Genomic DNA, 16,373 nt, shown 5'->3' on the forward strand with positions numbered 1-16,373 from the left:
TTTTCCAAAGTCTATTTCAAATTAGATTTCTTGAAAATATACATAATTCATATTTGTTTCAGCTGCACTTTAAAATCTATTCTCTTGAGTCTCCATCTCCCTGATTATTGTGCTGTCAGATTATCAGTGAGTCTGTTTTCACGTTATCACATGCAGAGTAGAGTATTCCTTGCATAGGTGGTATCTTTTTCAAGTTTAGTTACATGCATCTCCTGCAGTTCTGAATGTTGCTTTAGCATCTGTGTATTGTGTTGACTGCCCCTTTCCTCTGCATTGACCACATCCTTCAATCTGCTTAAGACATCTTACTATTCTGAAGAATGTTTTGGAATAACAGGCCCACATTTACATAGACAGTTTATAATTTACAATAGATTTTGCTGTTTCTTTATTTTTTTCTTGCTATATGTGAGGAGATTTTCAGATCTGTAAAGGCACCTTGTTGTGCTCAGAAAGTGCAGGAATATTTTTAAAGTCTTAAATATAGGCATAGGGCTGGCCTGAAGAGATATTTTGAGGCTATTATAAGTTTCTTTTGCTTGCAACTCATCTAGTTTAGAACACAGCAATGATTTTTTAGCAACATTAATGAAAGACAATACTGTAGGCTTCTCTTCTGAAAACCATTGGTTTGGATTCTGTCTCCTGGTGCTGGTTCAGTTGCTTTCTGGAGACCAACCCACTCTCCAAGGTGCTATGGCAAGAGTTAAGATTGAAAGTGTTTCCCTCTCAAAAAGGGATGGGTAGAGATTTTTTCCCTTCTTTCAAAGAAGTGAAATGCACTTACTTCTACACTGCCTTGGGATGATTTGTTAAAGATGTGTTTGCATGAAGAAGGCAGCAATATTTTGTAAACATAACGGCTCATGTAAATATTTATTCTCCTCTATAACAAGAATTGCTAAAGATTCCTTGAGTGGTTTTCTTTCTGTCAGGAAATTACAGGTTTATTAGTTTGTTGCATCTGCTGTTTGTTTTGTATGTGCATTTTCTGTTTTGCTTTGCAGGTGTCACCAAAAATGTAATGATTTCAGCTGCACTCTTGCAGTATTTTCCACTGCTGGCTATGATTTATACCACTTACATCTTAAACTTTATTTTTCACTTTTTGAAATCATCCTTTTATTTTGTCCCGTTAAAATTTTGTTCATTACAGACTTAGTTGCCTCCAAGCATGTTCCCTAAAACTCCATCTCAGGTTCTCCATGCAGTTCTTCATAGTCTCCTACACATTACACAGCAATATTTTAACAAGAATGTTTCTCTTCTTTCACAGTGATTAGATTTCTAGTGTTCAGTTGTGGGTTTTGCAAGTCTCTGAAAGTATTGCTAACAAGCTAACAGAGCACATTATTTACTCATTCTGGCCAATGTCATTATCTTTTACTACTCCTGTATATAGTTGGCCATCCTTAAATAAAGGCTGTCAGGTGTCTGGATATATCCCAGGGTGTCTTGCTTATGGTCAGGATGCAAAGCTGCCATTTATTTGAATTCTTAATTGGCTGTTAGGCTCAGGCTTGACATTTGTGATGAAACTGGAGCTTTCCTTGTGTCCGTGGCGATAGTTACATCCATTAAGATGCTCCGTGCTTACTGTCCTTCTTAGCTGTTTCTTGGCAGAAGTGGACAGTTAGTTTGATTACATAATTAAATACTCATTTGAAAGACTGTGACAGATCTGAAAACCTCCATGCCCTAGAGCCATGTTCCAGACTTCTTTCTTTCTCTACATTTTTCCCCAGTTTGCTTTACAACTGTGGTGTGAAAATGGCCAGACAGACAACACTTTTGAGGATGGGACTTCTACGAGTTCTTTAGGAAATCTGCAGTCTTTGCTGGAGGCTGTGCATAATGTTGCACACATTGTAGTAGGATTGGAAGCACTGGAGCAAAACACCTGGCATTTGAAAGCACTGGAATCACTGGCTGTGCTTTTCTGCTGTAAGGAAGCCTGATACAGCCACGTTGCACACTAGTGTAGTTTAAGAATGTGGATATCTACACACCCTTGCTACGTACCGTAGGCTGGTGAATATAGCCACCAGTTCAATCTGTGCCTGTCCCAAAGTTGTAGGGTAAAACCAGATCCTCACCCTAGTCTGGTCTCCCAGGTGGTACTTGCAAAATCACTCATAGACAGTAGGAATTTAGGGCAGACAAGATAGGTTCTAGAAGTCAGAAGTAGGGGAGTTTTTTGAGGCAGAAGTAGATCTCAGGTAACATTCTATTCCTTTTTGTTGAGTTTGCATATGACCCACATTGCTCCTGAGAAGAACAGTGTTTCTTCCTGATAATCTGTGGGATCTCAGGCACTGCTTCTTCACTTGAAGCTCCGTCAATTGTGACTTTCAACATTTCTGAGTGCTGATCCTCTTAGACAACAAATGAAAAAGGAATGGCTTGGGAGATGTTGAAAGAGAGCAAAAGGAAATATGAGAAATGGAGAATGTATGCCAAGATAAGAAGGAAGAACAAGAGCAATGACAGATATCTTGGGGAAGGCATTAGTGCTGCAGTTCTCAAAGTGAGAATATTTTATTTCTTTCTGGGGTGGTATGCAGCTGTAACCATGATCTCCAGGTCATAGACTTGAATATAAAGAAATGTAAGTTTGTGCTCTATAATAAATGAGCCACAAGAAACACAAAGTGTTTGATCATATTCTCCTGTCCAAAGCTCTACTTCTAAACTGAATGTGTAAGGAGGCATAGGGGAGGGAGGCCTGCAGTCATGTTTTTTTTCTTCTCTTGGGGAAGGTGACAGCAAATGATTCAGTCTGTAGATGCTAGACCCAGCACAGTGGTAGGAAGAAATATTAGTCTGTAGAAGAAGCACATGCTGAATGCGTACCTGATTTTTGTCTCTTGTAGGAAAACTGTGACAAGCCAAATACAATGCATTGTGAATCATACTGAATCCTTTGTTTGCCAGTTAAGCAAGTGATACAGAGTTGCACTGACTGATCTGTAAAGCAATACCAATTAATTTACATCTCTAAAATGATCTCACTGTTTCTTCTTGGTACATTTTTCCAGCTTCTCTGCTCAAAAGAAAATCATTCATCTTTCATTCAGTAATTAGCACAGTGTCATGGTTTAAGCCCAGCCAGCATCCAAGTACCACACAGCCCCTCACTCACTCCCCCACCAGCTGGGTCAAGGAGAGAATCAGAAGAAAACATGTGGGTTGAGATAAAGACAGTTTAATAGGAAAAGCAAAAGCCACACATCACAGGCAAAGCAAAACAAGGAATTAATTCACTCCTTCCCATGGGCAGGCAGCTGTTCAGCCATCTCCAGGAGAGCAGGGTCCTATCACACATAATGGTGACTTGGGAAGAGAAACACCATCACTCTAAATGTCCCCCCCACTTTTTCCTTCTTCCCCCACTTTATATCTGAGCATGATGTCACACGGTCTGGAATATCCCTTTGGTCGTTTTGGGTTACTTGTTTCAGCTGTGTCTCCTCCCAGCCTCCCACGCACCCCCAACTTCCTCCCCAGCATGGCAGTGCAAAAAGCAGAAAGGCCTTGGCTCTGTGTAAGCCCTGCTCAGCAACAACAAAAACATCTCTATATTATCAGCCCTGTGCTCAGCACAAACCCAAGACACAGCCCCATACCAGCCAATGTGAAGACAATTAATTCTACCTCAGCCAAAACAAGCACATACAGGCACTGAAATTTTGGGACATGTCTCAGACCATATTTTGACCATGAAACTTACTGTAATTATAGTCAGGATTTTGCATCCAGTAGTCATCAATGGAAACACTGCTTGTTACGCTTTTCAGCTGAGCTGGTTATTGCTTAATTGTGGGGCAAAACTGACTGTTGGCAACAATTTAATTAGTTTTTGAATATAAGGTTGCTTTAGGTTGTTTGGAAAAAAAAGGGATCATCAAATAAGATATTTTAATATCAAAAAGGTTAATAAAAATTAAAATTATAATTTAATGAAAGATTTTTTTCCTAAAGAATGGTCAAGCATGTTTATATCAAGAAAGGAGAAAAATGTAAACAGGTGTATGAAGTGATTGTATTAAAACTTGAGAGGCTAGGCAGAAAATTTTAACATGCATACATGATTTGATATGATCAAAATCTTTTTATGGACTAAGGGGAATCCATTTTATACATTGAGCTAATAATTTATGGTTTATCTAATTAGTGTTGACTGTTTAATGGAATTATATAATATTATGGAATATTGTATCTTACACATAAACTTCCTATTAACCTCCCCTGCTGCTTGGTGTATTCTCTCCTTTCCAGTACTTCCCCAGGTCTTAGAATTGAATACTCAGTCTTTCTCAAGACTCAGATTTTCCCGAGAAAAGATTTTAACATTAATTGTCGTCTTGGTTCTCCATCTTCTCTTTAGTTTTGGAGTCTACTTGAGACTACTTTTTTTGTATTTTCTTAAGGTTGCTTACTTGCTGTTTCTCACCACTTCTCAAGCAAAGTTTGGGAATGGCATGTTGCCCTCAGCCCAGTTACCCCGGAGGGTACAGTGACAGTGCAGGGGTGCCAGTCCCTAGCCTCAGGTGCTCCCAGGGTGGAGCCAGTGTAGGGGGCACAGACACATGGCCACCAGGCATTTGCTGCCAAGGATAAAACCAGCACTAGCCAAGACAGGGCCAGACACGTCCTGAGAGACTGCACAGCCAGCTCTGAGCCAAACCTCTGGCCCTGTGCTAGTCATGGCAAACCCACTGTTTTCCAGACTGCAGAACAGGCCTTCCCAAACATTGCTCTTGCCATTTTTACCCACTCAAAAAGGAAGTCTTTCAAGACTTCATGAGAAAGAAGTCTCTGTGTGTGTTTGCAATGTTGGATCCTTAGTACTGCTGCCACATAAAAGATTGCATAATGCTGCAGCTCCCTAAAATATTTATCAGTGTGAGAATGTGGTCCTTTGTGTTCAGAACAAATGTACTTTGATATTTTTAAATTATTTAAAAACTTTGCAGGAGTGAATCATAAATCTTATCATATATTCTGACACTGGTTTTCAATGTGTAACTGTCTTTCCTGAGAAATCACATTAAGAATAGAAGTGAAGAGTGAATGCTAAAAGCTATGGTTTTTCAGAGGTCAAAATTGAGAGAAGAAAAAGGGATGCAGCCTCATTCATTGCTATATTCACCTAGACTCAATTAAGACCTGCATATAAGCATATATGTGTGCTTTATTAAATGAATGTGATACATCTCTAACCCCCATAATTTTTAGCACAAAGAATATTAAAACAAACTGGGAAAATTATGGACTTTATTGCTTTTTAAATTGCTCTAAATATAGTAAAGTGTAGTACAATCTGGTAGACTGAAACCAGTAACCCTTGGCATGAATGTGCATTTATAAAGCCAGACTTTGAAACCTTGTTTTCTTGTGATTACTGCTGTGAAGGCCGTTCTGCACTAATAACTTTTTAGCTTTTTTACTTTTTTTTTTTTAGTGTATTGCATCGCATGAAAACAGACTTTAAAGTTTTATAAGTTCGTGTCACTGTACTATAATCAATTTAGGAAACTTCAGCCAAATAATCCCGCATTCTGAGGCTTCATTGAAAACATCCAGCACAGGACAAAAATTTTTTTCACTGAATGACACCAAGCAGGTAGAATTGCTAGTGTGATTTTTTTAGTAACTCATTTTCCTCTTGCCTTTTCAGACTATGGCACTATTAAGAAAGTACTTGCCCCAATGAACCAGACTTCAAGCAGCTGCCTGCTTGAGGAAATTGAACTCCTGCCGAAAAGTCAGCGAGAGCCCATCAGGAGCCTTCAGATCCTGCACAGCCAGAGTGTCCTTTTTGTGGGCCTTCAGGAACATGTGATTAAGGTCCCCCTGAAGAGATGTCTCTTTTACAAAACATACAGGTATGAAGAATCAGCTATCTTTATTTGACTGGAGAAAAATATATGCAGGGGGTTGCAGAAAAATGGGAAGGATAAATGACTACAAGAAGAAATCCAAATTAATTGTCTCTCTCGGCAATGACTTCCTTTCTACAGTGTTTATCAGAAGTGTCTGACTACTTGTACTAACTTGTTAGGACTAGGTGAGGCTCTCAAAGAATTATATTCACATTGAAGTGTCATTGTGCAGATTCTGAGTTGTGAAGTGAAACAGTAAGAAACGTTTTATATAGAAAACAGTTATCTGGTAAAGTGCAATATAGCTGCTGGTTTAATATATTTAAAGCTTGTGACTTGGCCAAATTGAAGGGGGTTTTTTTGGGGTTTTTTTTTTAAGCTGTATTATAACTGAGTAAACAATGTCTCTGTGGATTCAGAAAAAAAAGTGGGTTGGATGAACTGAGAATTAAAAGTATTTGGAAAAGTGGCTATTTAGAGGCAGTGTTGGATCAGCAAACTGTAATAAATGTAAATATGCTACTAGGTAAAAGGGCTATGCAGCTGACAGATATTCAAAGCGGATAACTTACAAATTATCACTTGGTTCTAGACTGTATTATGATAGGTAAGGAATTTAAAGTTCAGCACACAACTTTTTCAGTAGGCTATCTGAAAATACATCTGGGTTGCAAAACATGCTATTCGAGATTGTTAATTTATTCTCGTTAGTTGTATCTTCCCTTTCATATGTGTGGTCCTGGTAATTCAGTACAATTGTTTTATGTTACATCACATAGACACTGAACCAGCCATGAGGTTTTGAGAACTGTGACAGAGGCATGTGGTTGGTCTTTCAGCTTGTTTTAGCTTCACCTTGTTTAACATATATTCCTTTGAAAAGCTGGCCTGTTAAAGAAGGGAGAAAGGCTTCCACTTGCCTTTCTTGGCTCCTACACTCACAGAGACATTATTTGTGCAGCAGAGATGTTACACCTCCCATAAAAGGCAGCATGACTATTTGCAGGTAGAGACATTTCTGGCTGTCAGAGGGACCACACGGTTGGTCACAGCAGGGAAGTGACCACAGGACACAGGTGTGGTAAAGCTGTGGCTCAGTGACAGTGGAAGGACATTTCCAAGGGACCTGGCTCACCATGGGGATTGGTACCATGCAAGAAGCCAGTGAAAGGCTACTGGGTTGAGAACAAGACTGAAGGAAAAGTTGTGCCCTAGAAAACAAGCAGACCAGGGGAGGGAAGAATTCTACTTTTTACAATTCTTTACCAGCCCTTTTGTTGTTTATGCTGTCTTATGTAGCATATTTTTGGCATTTTCTTTTGAAAGAGAAGAACACTTGAAGCCCCATTGGAAGTCCTGCCAAGCTTACTTTAGGGAAAAGTTGTATATGGGCAAGTCTCTGCTTCAAGCTTTTTGTTGGTTTAGTGGCCTACATAGGACCAAGTTTCAATTTCCTTGGAAGTTTCATCTTTCCTTGGTTCAGTAGGTTGAAAAAGGATGTGTGCTGGTGTAAATACACCAGCCTGCAGTCCACTTTGGACATTTCAAGGCTGGAGCCTCATTTTGTTTTCAGTGAGGTGTGAATGCCCAAGGTCCCTGGTACCTCTGCTTCTTTCAGGACAATTCCCAAGGAATGGCAATGTTATTCCAGCTGCAGGGCCCAAACATGTTTCTGCCCTCAAAGGCTAGGACTGCTGTTTCAAATCACAGACCCCATGCATGGCTGCAGGCTATTCATTCCTCTCCGTTTAATTGGGCTTTAATTGTCTAACTTTTAAAATGCCTTTTAGAACAAAAGAAAACAAACCAAAAAAATGGTGCCTTTCCCATTTTACTGAGTAGAACGGTAGTTAAATGCCTCAAATACTGCTCAGATGATAATTTATTCCTCTTCCCAGATGTATATGAAGTCTCATCTTCCAGTGGAATGACTTATTTAAAAGGAGATAAAATGATTCCTTGTGGGGTTTTTCAATCATGTCTTTTGTAGTTGTACGACTTCTCTTGTAGTAATTAAATATTCATTGCACCAAAAGACTTGCCATCCTTGCTTTCTTCTTGGTTAAAGAGTTCACCAGCAATTCTAGCTCTGTTTTGTGAAAAAGGATAGGATTTACCGATGTGATCCAGATGAAAAAAGGAATTTCCTTGTCATCTATCATTAGGGACTCAGGTTATTTGGAGAATGCAGATGTAATCTTTCTCTCACCTATAATTAACTTCTGGTTTGACTAGTTTTTTCCTGGCTTATAGTGGATCTTTTTTTTTTTTTTGCATGTGGATAGAGTATGAAGACATTTCTTGGGGCTGTACATTTCTCCAGGCATTGAAGCATCTTAAACTTGCTCACTGCATTGCTGGGTGCTTTAATACTCACATTCTTCTGTTACTATTACTAACTATTGTTGCTAACTATTACTTCTATACCATAGCAATGGGTAAACAGAGTGATGGGTAAACCTTACCTAAGGTAATGCCTTGGAACATTGTGGGGGGTTTTTTGGATTATTTTAATTTTATTTATTCACATTTATCATACTTAGGGCTGTATAACTGTGCCAAAGCTATATCCTGAAATTCCATCAATGATAACTAGAGTCTTCACCAGATCAAGGACCTGTACTCTTCAGTATCTACTTCACGTAATTATCGAGGAATAGGGCATGCTAGTGTACGATTAACAGCCTTAAAAAAGCCAAAAGGTTGAAGGTGTGCTACCTCACCTGCTCTGTCTTTTTGTGTAAATGGCAGAATGTTCAGTGCCTAGTCTTATCTCATCTCTTTGTTTAGGTTTATTGCTGGGCTTTCAGACAATACAACTTCAGTCCCTCTGTTGAGCAGACTCTTTCACGAGCTAATATCTCAGTGTCTAGATAAATTTCTTGAGATTGTCAGTTTTAATTTTTTTTCATTATTCTTTGTTTCATCTTCCCACAGTAGCCTCTAAAGCATGGTTATTTCTTTTATTTGTAGTTTATTATGTCTCCTTAATAATCACTCCAATATGCTGTGCATATCATAAGTCTGTTCCTCCAGCACTTTCCAGTGGTGGTGGAACCCTGTGACATGCTGCTGCCTCTGACAGACATTCCCTCTGCTTCAGCACACTCACTCTGGTCATGACTCTACTCCCATAAACACTTTTAACAAAGGCCTTTGAAAATACATTTGGGGACTAATTATTTTGAGGTGGTTTTTGGGGGTTTTTTTGTGTTTTACGTGCTGTTTGCTGCACTTTATTACTGTGACAGCAGACCTTACCACAGGTAAAACCTGTTGTCACACCCGTAGTTTGGGTTGCTCATCGCTTTCCATTGTGCCACAATGTTTCCATCATTCATGAGTTGCACATGCTAGTTATTTTGATTGCCAGTTTCCAAATAATACATGGAGGGGGGCAGGTGGAGCGTATCTCATACAGAATTCTGCCAATGTCAGACTGGTTTTGAACACCCTGTCATAATCATGCTGGTTTCAGGAGTCATCTAGAGAAAAGTCATTTGGGACATGTCACTACTTTGGAGAATCAGTTCTCCCGAAAACACTGCCATCTTCAAGTTGCAGACAGCAGCAGGGCAGTTCACTTCTCCTTGGGAAAAATCCTTAAGGTTTGATCAGGTTATTATCACCTGGGTATTGCAATTCACACGTTTATCAAACTATCAAAACAAGTCCGCCAACGTTAGTCACTGGAGCTATTTTCACTGTGAATTCTCCATCTCTCTGTACTTCTTCAGAGTTGAGTAGGCCAAGCATGAAGCACAACTGACTTTAATATATCTGCTAATTAACTATAATGTGAGATAAATAGAATAATTATCATGAGAAGATAACTATTAAACTGTCTAAAATTTCAGTGTCTGCAGTTTACTTTGAAGGCTCTATGCGTCTGTAATAAGGAATAAGATTTGTAGTACGGGGGTAGAGACTCTGTCCCCTGAAACAAAGAAACTGTCAACTTTCTTTTATTGGCAGCTGTAGCCTTCAAAAGCAACCCCGCATGGTAGTGATTTTTCTGAGGCAAATTTGTCAAAGTTATACTTTGTACTGGAGTTTTCACTGCCTTAGTTCTGAAAGGACAATGGAAGGTGACATCAGCCCAATGTTCTTTAAAATCTTAACAAGCAAGGGTCAAGGATTGGTATTTCTGACAGAAGATAGGTTTCACACCCTTGAAAGGCTTGAAAACTAATCTTACTATGATGTTATGTCTAAGTAAATAAATAGTGCCATCTGCCTAAAGCTGTACAAATAGTGACTTCTCTGGCATAAAAAGACCCCCAACTTCTGGAAATTTTTGAGTATTGTTTTTTACAGTATATGCCTAAGATACTACTGAGTCACAAGGTTGTCTTGCTAAGTAATGTTATTATAGCTATTCTGCTGCAACTAACTTTTTGCTCTTTAAACTTCTTTATTCTTATTTTGGTGTCTCTGTGAGCCATCAGTTAAGCAATCTGTACATACAAAAAAGAAAACTCTATCAGCACAGTGCTAAAAAGGGTACTGAGTTAACTAACAGAAGAAAACAATATACTTTATTTCATTCCTAGAACTCCAGCAATATTACTGGATTAAGAATTTCAACCACTTTTGCATTCCTTCATTTTGCCCCAGCTGCAGATTTTGCATCCTCAGAAGTACTCTCACATTCAGTAGGAACCTGTCTCTGATAATAAATACTCTATAACATTAAACAGTAAAATAATTATTCCTATATACTGATACTATACAAGTTAATAGCTAGTATGTGGTCTAAACCATGACTAGGTGTCCTGAAGATCTTGCCAACAAATGGAATTGAAATTGCTATTTGGAAATAATCATTCCAAAGTAGTTATTTTTGGATATTCAGGTGGATTTCCTGATTTTAAAATATGCAGGCTTTATTCCAGTTTAAATATGAGAAATCCGCTGCTGCATTATAATGTCAGAACCTCATGAGGACTGATCTGAATTAGTGATTCCAGAGTAATATTCCAGAATCAGAGTCCTCATAAATTTCTCAGACTGGGATAAATCATACTCCTGTCTTCAAGACTAAATTACAAGCACATATTGAAAATGGCAGTTCTTTTTTTGGGTATTATATACACTGAAAAATTATCTTCAGTTTAGTTTGCAAGGATGTAAGTAAACCAGATGAACCTGACTACATATTTGCAATTCAGATTTCAGATTTTATTAGTAGGATATTATTTTAAACAAAAAAGGGACCTAAGAAAGAAATTTAAAACAGGAATGTGGTTTTCATAGGTCATGATGTAATCAATTTTGTTGCTTTAAAAAATATCAAAAGATCCAGGAATTCTAAGTTCAGTGTATTTACTCTTAGTAACTGTAGGTGCTTACAGACAAGTTCAGGAAGTGGGGGTTGGATGAGTTGGCAGTGAGGTGGATTGGGAAATAGCTGAATGCCAGCTCTTGGTGGATTGTGATCAGTATCACAGTCTAGTTGGAGGCCTGCTGGTGTCACCTAAGGGTCAATAGTAGGCCCAGTACTGTTTAACTTACTCACCAATGACCTGGCTGAAGGGGCAGATGCCTCCTCAGCGAGTTCCCTGATGACACAAAGCTGGAGGAGAGGCCGATACCCCAGAGGGCTGTGCAGCCCCTCAGAGAGACCTCGACAGGTTGCAGGGATGGGCGGAGAGGAACCTTCTGAAATTCAGCAAAGGCAAGGGCAGGGTCCTGCACCTGGGGAAGAATAACCCTGGGCACCAGCACAGGCTGGGGGCTGACCTGCTGGAAAGCAGCTTTGAGGAGAAGGACCTGGGGGTCCTGGTGGACAAGTTATCCACGAGCCAGCTGTGTGCCCTGGGGGCCAGGGAGGTCAGTTGAATCCTGGGGTGCATTAGGAAGAGCATTGCCAGCAGGTCGAGGGAGCTGATCCTGCCTCTCCGCTCTGGTGAGGCCGTGTCTCGAGTGCTGTGTGCAGTTCTGGGCTCCTCAGGACGAGAGACTTGGAGCTCCTGGAACAGGTCCAGCAGAGGGCAACAAAAATGAGTAGGGACTGGAGCATCTCTTTTATGAGGTGAGACTGAGGGAGTTGGACCTGTTCAGCCTTGAGAGGAGAACACTGAGAGGCGATTTATTAATGTATGTAATCAATGTACATTGTGTATTATCAATGTATATCTGAAGGGACGGTGTCGAGAGGATGGAGTACATGCTCTGACAGTTGTCCTTCACATTTGATTCATATAGAGTCACTTGGAAGCATCAACATTCAGTGAATTATGTGTTATAAACCACTTTTATACATAAATTTCAGATTCCAGATTTGATGGAAGGGAGCTTGTAGGTTTAAGGCTGGTTTTCTCAGAAATGTTGAAAGATTGAATGGTATCTAAATATATTTTGACTATATTACAAAAATTAAAATAAGAGGAAGCAATGGTAGTTCGCTCAGAGTGTCTGAGATGATTAAAGGATTTGACTTTTCTTACCAGTACAGGTAAGGGTTAAGCAGTATTCTGAATATTTGACATGCATCTTAGTTTGAGCTGCTATGGCTTTTATAAGTTGTGTCCCTACCATTTATGTTCCTCTGCATCATTCGTCTGTATCTTTGGATGCCTGTTCTTCATTGCGCACACGTATATATGTATATAGCTACAAAACCAGTAGTAATGAAATGATATAGTATGACTGATAGGTACCTTTGTCTGCTATCAGATTCATGTATTCATTCAGAAATGGATAGAACTGTGCATTTGGAACATGAGACAGGCTTATAGCTTCAGTTTTCTGTTCAAATTTGCAGTGATGAATCTGTCTTCTGCAAAATAAGATGGTGACCCTGGTTCAGTTCCTGGTATACAAAGTGTCAAATCACATTTGATGGTAATTGGGACTCTGCAGGCATAGATATTTCAGTGGAAATTATTGAAAGGGTCAGGAGACTGTTCTTCGAAATGCTGTGTATAGGTAAAGACAGAAAAATGTTTCTTGAACAGTCTTAGAAGATGCACCTCTTGCATTTATATATATTGTATGAATAAAATGTTACAGGTCAAGAGAATACCTGATTAGCACTTGTAATGTATATTCATATGGGAATATATTCTCCCCCTCTTTAAAAATCTCTTTGAAATTAATGGTATTATGATACAGCTTTTAAACTGAAGGGGGTTTTTTTTGTACTTTGGAACACACAAAAATTCTTTTTAGTCTAAAACTGTATGGGATTTTTAATATATTTTGCTCTGAATGATATTCAATTCTGCCTTACTTTCTGACTCAATGAATCATCTCAAATATAACCGAAGTAGAACAGTTTTGCTGGCCTACTTGATGATAATTATAAAATAGCTGAAGAAATGACCTGCTTTTACTGACTTGCTTTAGAGTGAGGGGGTTTACTGTTTTGTTAGTAGTCAGTCAGAACTCATGGCTGAGGTGTTGCACCACTGTCAGTAGGCACACTGAACCATCACTGCCAAATGAGTGCCTTGCAGGAGACACACTGCTACCTATCATTTACGTTCAGTAAAAAATATGAAGTGACAACACAGAGCAAAATTAGAATCAGTCAGGAGAAGCCGAAAGCTGTTGAATATTTTGCAGAGAGTGCTGACTCCACAGCGTAAGTAGCATCAAGAGTCTTCGAATTAACCAGTTTAATTTTATTCCTGAATTTCCTTCCTGCACAAAATTGACAGTTTTAGCGGTGCTGGGACAAATCATGTGAAGTCTTAGAGATGTGGGCCGGTGCCTGCTGGGATTAACAGACAAAACATTCATTCTCTGCTGAAATTGAGATGTAAGGTATACTTCTTGAGTATACCTTGTCTCTGTACTAGAGACAAGATGGCAAAATGTATTATCCAGCTCTGCTACTTGCGGTGTGACAGTCTGAAAGGGCCCTGTCAAATGAAAGACCTAATACCTACTTTATTTACCTAATTTTTTCAACAGCAGCACCTAAAATGGCTTTAATTTAGACAGAGATTTGGGAGGAAAAGGAGATAAAGATGTGTAGCAGTATCTGATTCTTGACTTTCCTTACTTACATAAAATTGACATAAATTTGACAGCCATGTTGTATAGTTTCTTTTGTTATTTCATGCACACATTGGAGCTGTTCCTCTTACTGCTGTTGCTTGGGAGAGAGATTCATTTAAAAGGAGTTAAAACAGTATGAAATTTTCCAAAGACACATAATTGCAAGTTAAGAATAGTCCCTTTAAATGTCACATTTTAAATAGAAGTTCTGATATTTTCATACTTATAAGCTTTATTTTATCTGATTTTTTATCTGTTAGCTTCTTTTGTTATCTGTTTCTTTATCTAGGCTTAGTAGATAAAAACAATTAGCTGCTGTTATTCACACATTAAATCAAAAGAATCATCCCTCGAAGGAAAGAAAATGGTTTTAAAAGGTGGCATAATTAGGCAGTACGGATAAAAACTTACCCTCATATTACCTGACTTCTTTAATTTTAAAGAAATTATATCCACTTTTTAGAGATATTGGTGATCTGAAAAAAATAAATAAGAAAACCCTCTGAGATGTGGTGCAGGGGGAAGAACAGAACAGAATTGTTGTGCCAATACCTGAGAACAGGGCAGCTATTTAAGTCAGGTCCTGCCATATTTCATGAATATGTCTGACATGGTGAACTGAAAGAGGTTGATGATACTGAACTACAGTTTAGTAGTGTGGGTTTTTTTTTTTTTTTTGCTGTCTGAATATAAGATTTAAAAAATTAAACTTTTTACAATATGAGACTTAGATGTAATAATGACTGGGACAACGAATTAGCATGTTAGTAAAAAAACCCCAGCAAAACTAGAGTTCCTCATGTGAAGAATATTTCTCTGACAAAATTTCTTGTTGCTTTGTTTGGAATAGTTCATATGCCTAGAGGATTAATTTCTGTATTGTAGTGTAAAGTGAAAAATTATTGAAGAATGGTAATGCCTCTAATTTGTGGTTGAAGTTATCCTCTTGTCATCTGCATGAGGTTAGCTGAGTTAATAACTTCTTAAAATCATAGTTTTCACTTGCTCAATGGATCTTCTTAACTAAATCCTGAAAAGATTCACCTCATTTTACCTTGCCGTAGAGCACTCCAGACCTGGTCAGCTACTGAAATAACCCCATTCAGTGTTCACAGAGTGATCAAACATGCTTTGTCCTAGCAGTAGAAGAACTTTTTTTTCCCCATGAAACTAGGATCTGTTCTGATACCATAAAATTGTAAGGACAGTCAAAATGTGTTTCTAGCACCTTGCTTGAAACTTCTGAGTGACACGTAATGAAAGGTGCAAGCCATTTTGATTTGCTTGAATGGAAGGTAAAATGGGAACAAAAGCAAAAGAGGAAATGGGGTCTAAGAGCAGAGTGGGAGAAGGATCAGCTTACTCCCCCAAAAGAGTGAGTATGGTTCTAAGTGAAGGGATACTGACTTTGAAATATTTTTGTTTTTAATAAAAAGTTTCTAAAGCATAATAACTGCATTATAAGTATGAACACTTTGAAGTTAGAAAAGCGAACACTTCAGCTTTGAGGCGTAAGTTCTCATTTCAATGTTAACACTGCTAACATTGCCAGTTGTGCATTATGTCAGCCTTTAATTTGTTTTTGTACTCTTTTCTCATAAAACACATGCTTTATCAGAGTTACTTGGAAGGAGAATACTGGACATCATGTCTTGCAAGCACTGCAAGACACTTAAAATCTCCCGTAATTTGCATTAATGTTCCTTCTTACTTTATAGATAATTAAATGGAAACATGTGTAGCCTGAGTTACAAAAATGCAAAGTGCTCACAGCTGCCAGAAGCATCAGTGGGAACTCTCTTCTGAACACTGAATTTTCTAAACCAAAAGCTTTATCTTTGGACTGGAATCCTGATTAGGGGTACCCATGGAGTTTTGAATGTTATGCCTCTTACATTGTGCCCATTTTGCAGATGAGAGCTATGCTCCAACGTCATACTGGCAATCCACATTGCCAAGTGTAATGTGGAAATGAATTCTGTGAAATTTATAAGGGCTAAGAATCCTCTGTGATGGTATTAGCAAATAGCCTACTAGGGAATTCGTAAGTCTGCATTTGGTCAGGTGTTAACATGGAAGTACACGAGGAATGCCAGAGATAAATGGAATTATCACAAGCAAAACACATTTAGTGAGGACAGAATCACAGAACATTTGAGGCTGGCATGGGTCTTTAATAGTCATCTGCTCCAGTCTCTTGCTCAAGCTGGACCTCCCAGAACCAACTGTCCAGAGCCATGTGTGGATGGCTTTTGAATATCTCCAAGGAAGGAGACTCTGGAAGCTCTCTGGGCTATCTGAGCCAGTGCTCAGTCACCCTTACTGCCACAGTGTCTCCTGATGTTGAAACCTCCTGTGTTTCAGTTTGTGCCCACTATCTCTGGTCCTGTCGCTTGGCACAACTGAAGACCCTGGATCTTTTTCTTTGCATGCTCCATTCAGAGTTTTGTACATATTGATGAGATCCTTTCTGAGCCTTCT

General features: G+C 38.8%; 1 protein-coding gene across 6 annotated transcripts in view; it reads left to right on the forward strand.

Annotated features, from left to right (window-relative positions):
* Positions 1-16,373, forward strand: part of SEMA5A (semaphorin 5A) — a 322,127-nt gene that overhangs the window by 220,735 nt on the left and 85,019 nt on the right. For all 6 annotated transcript variants that reach the window (XM_048312054.1, XM_048312077.1, XM_048312047.1 and 3 more), the window contains one exon: positions 5,681-5,888. In XM_048312054.1, coding sequence (XP_048168011.1) covers positions 5,681-5,888 — 208 coding nt within the window. The remainder of the gene's footprint in view (positions 1-5,680; positions 5,889-16,373) is intronic.

This window comes from Corvus hawaiiensis, chromosome 1, assembly GCF_020740725.1.
Source record: "Corvus hawaiiensis isolate bCorHaw1 chromosome 1, bCorHaw1.pri.cur, whole genome shotgun sequence".
NCBI classification, from domain to species: Eukaryota; Metazoa; Chordata; class Aves; order Passeriformes; family Corvidae; genus Corvus; species Corvus hawaiiensis.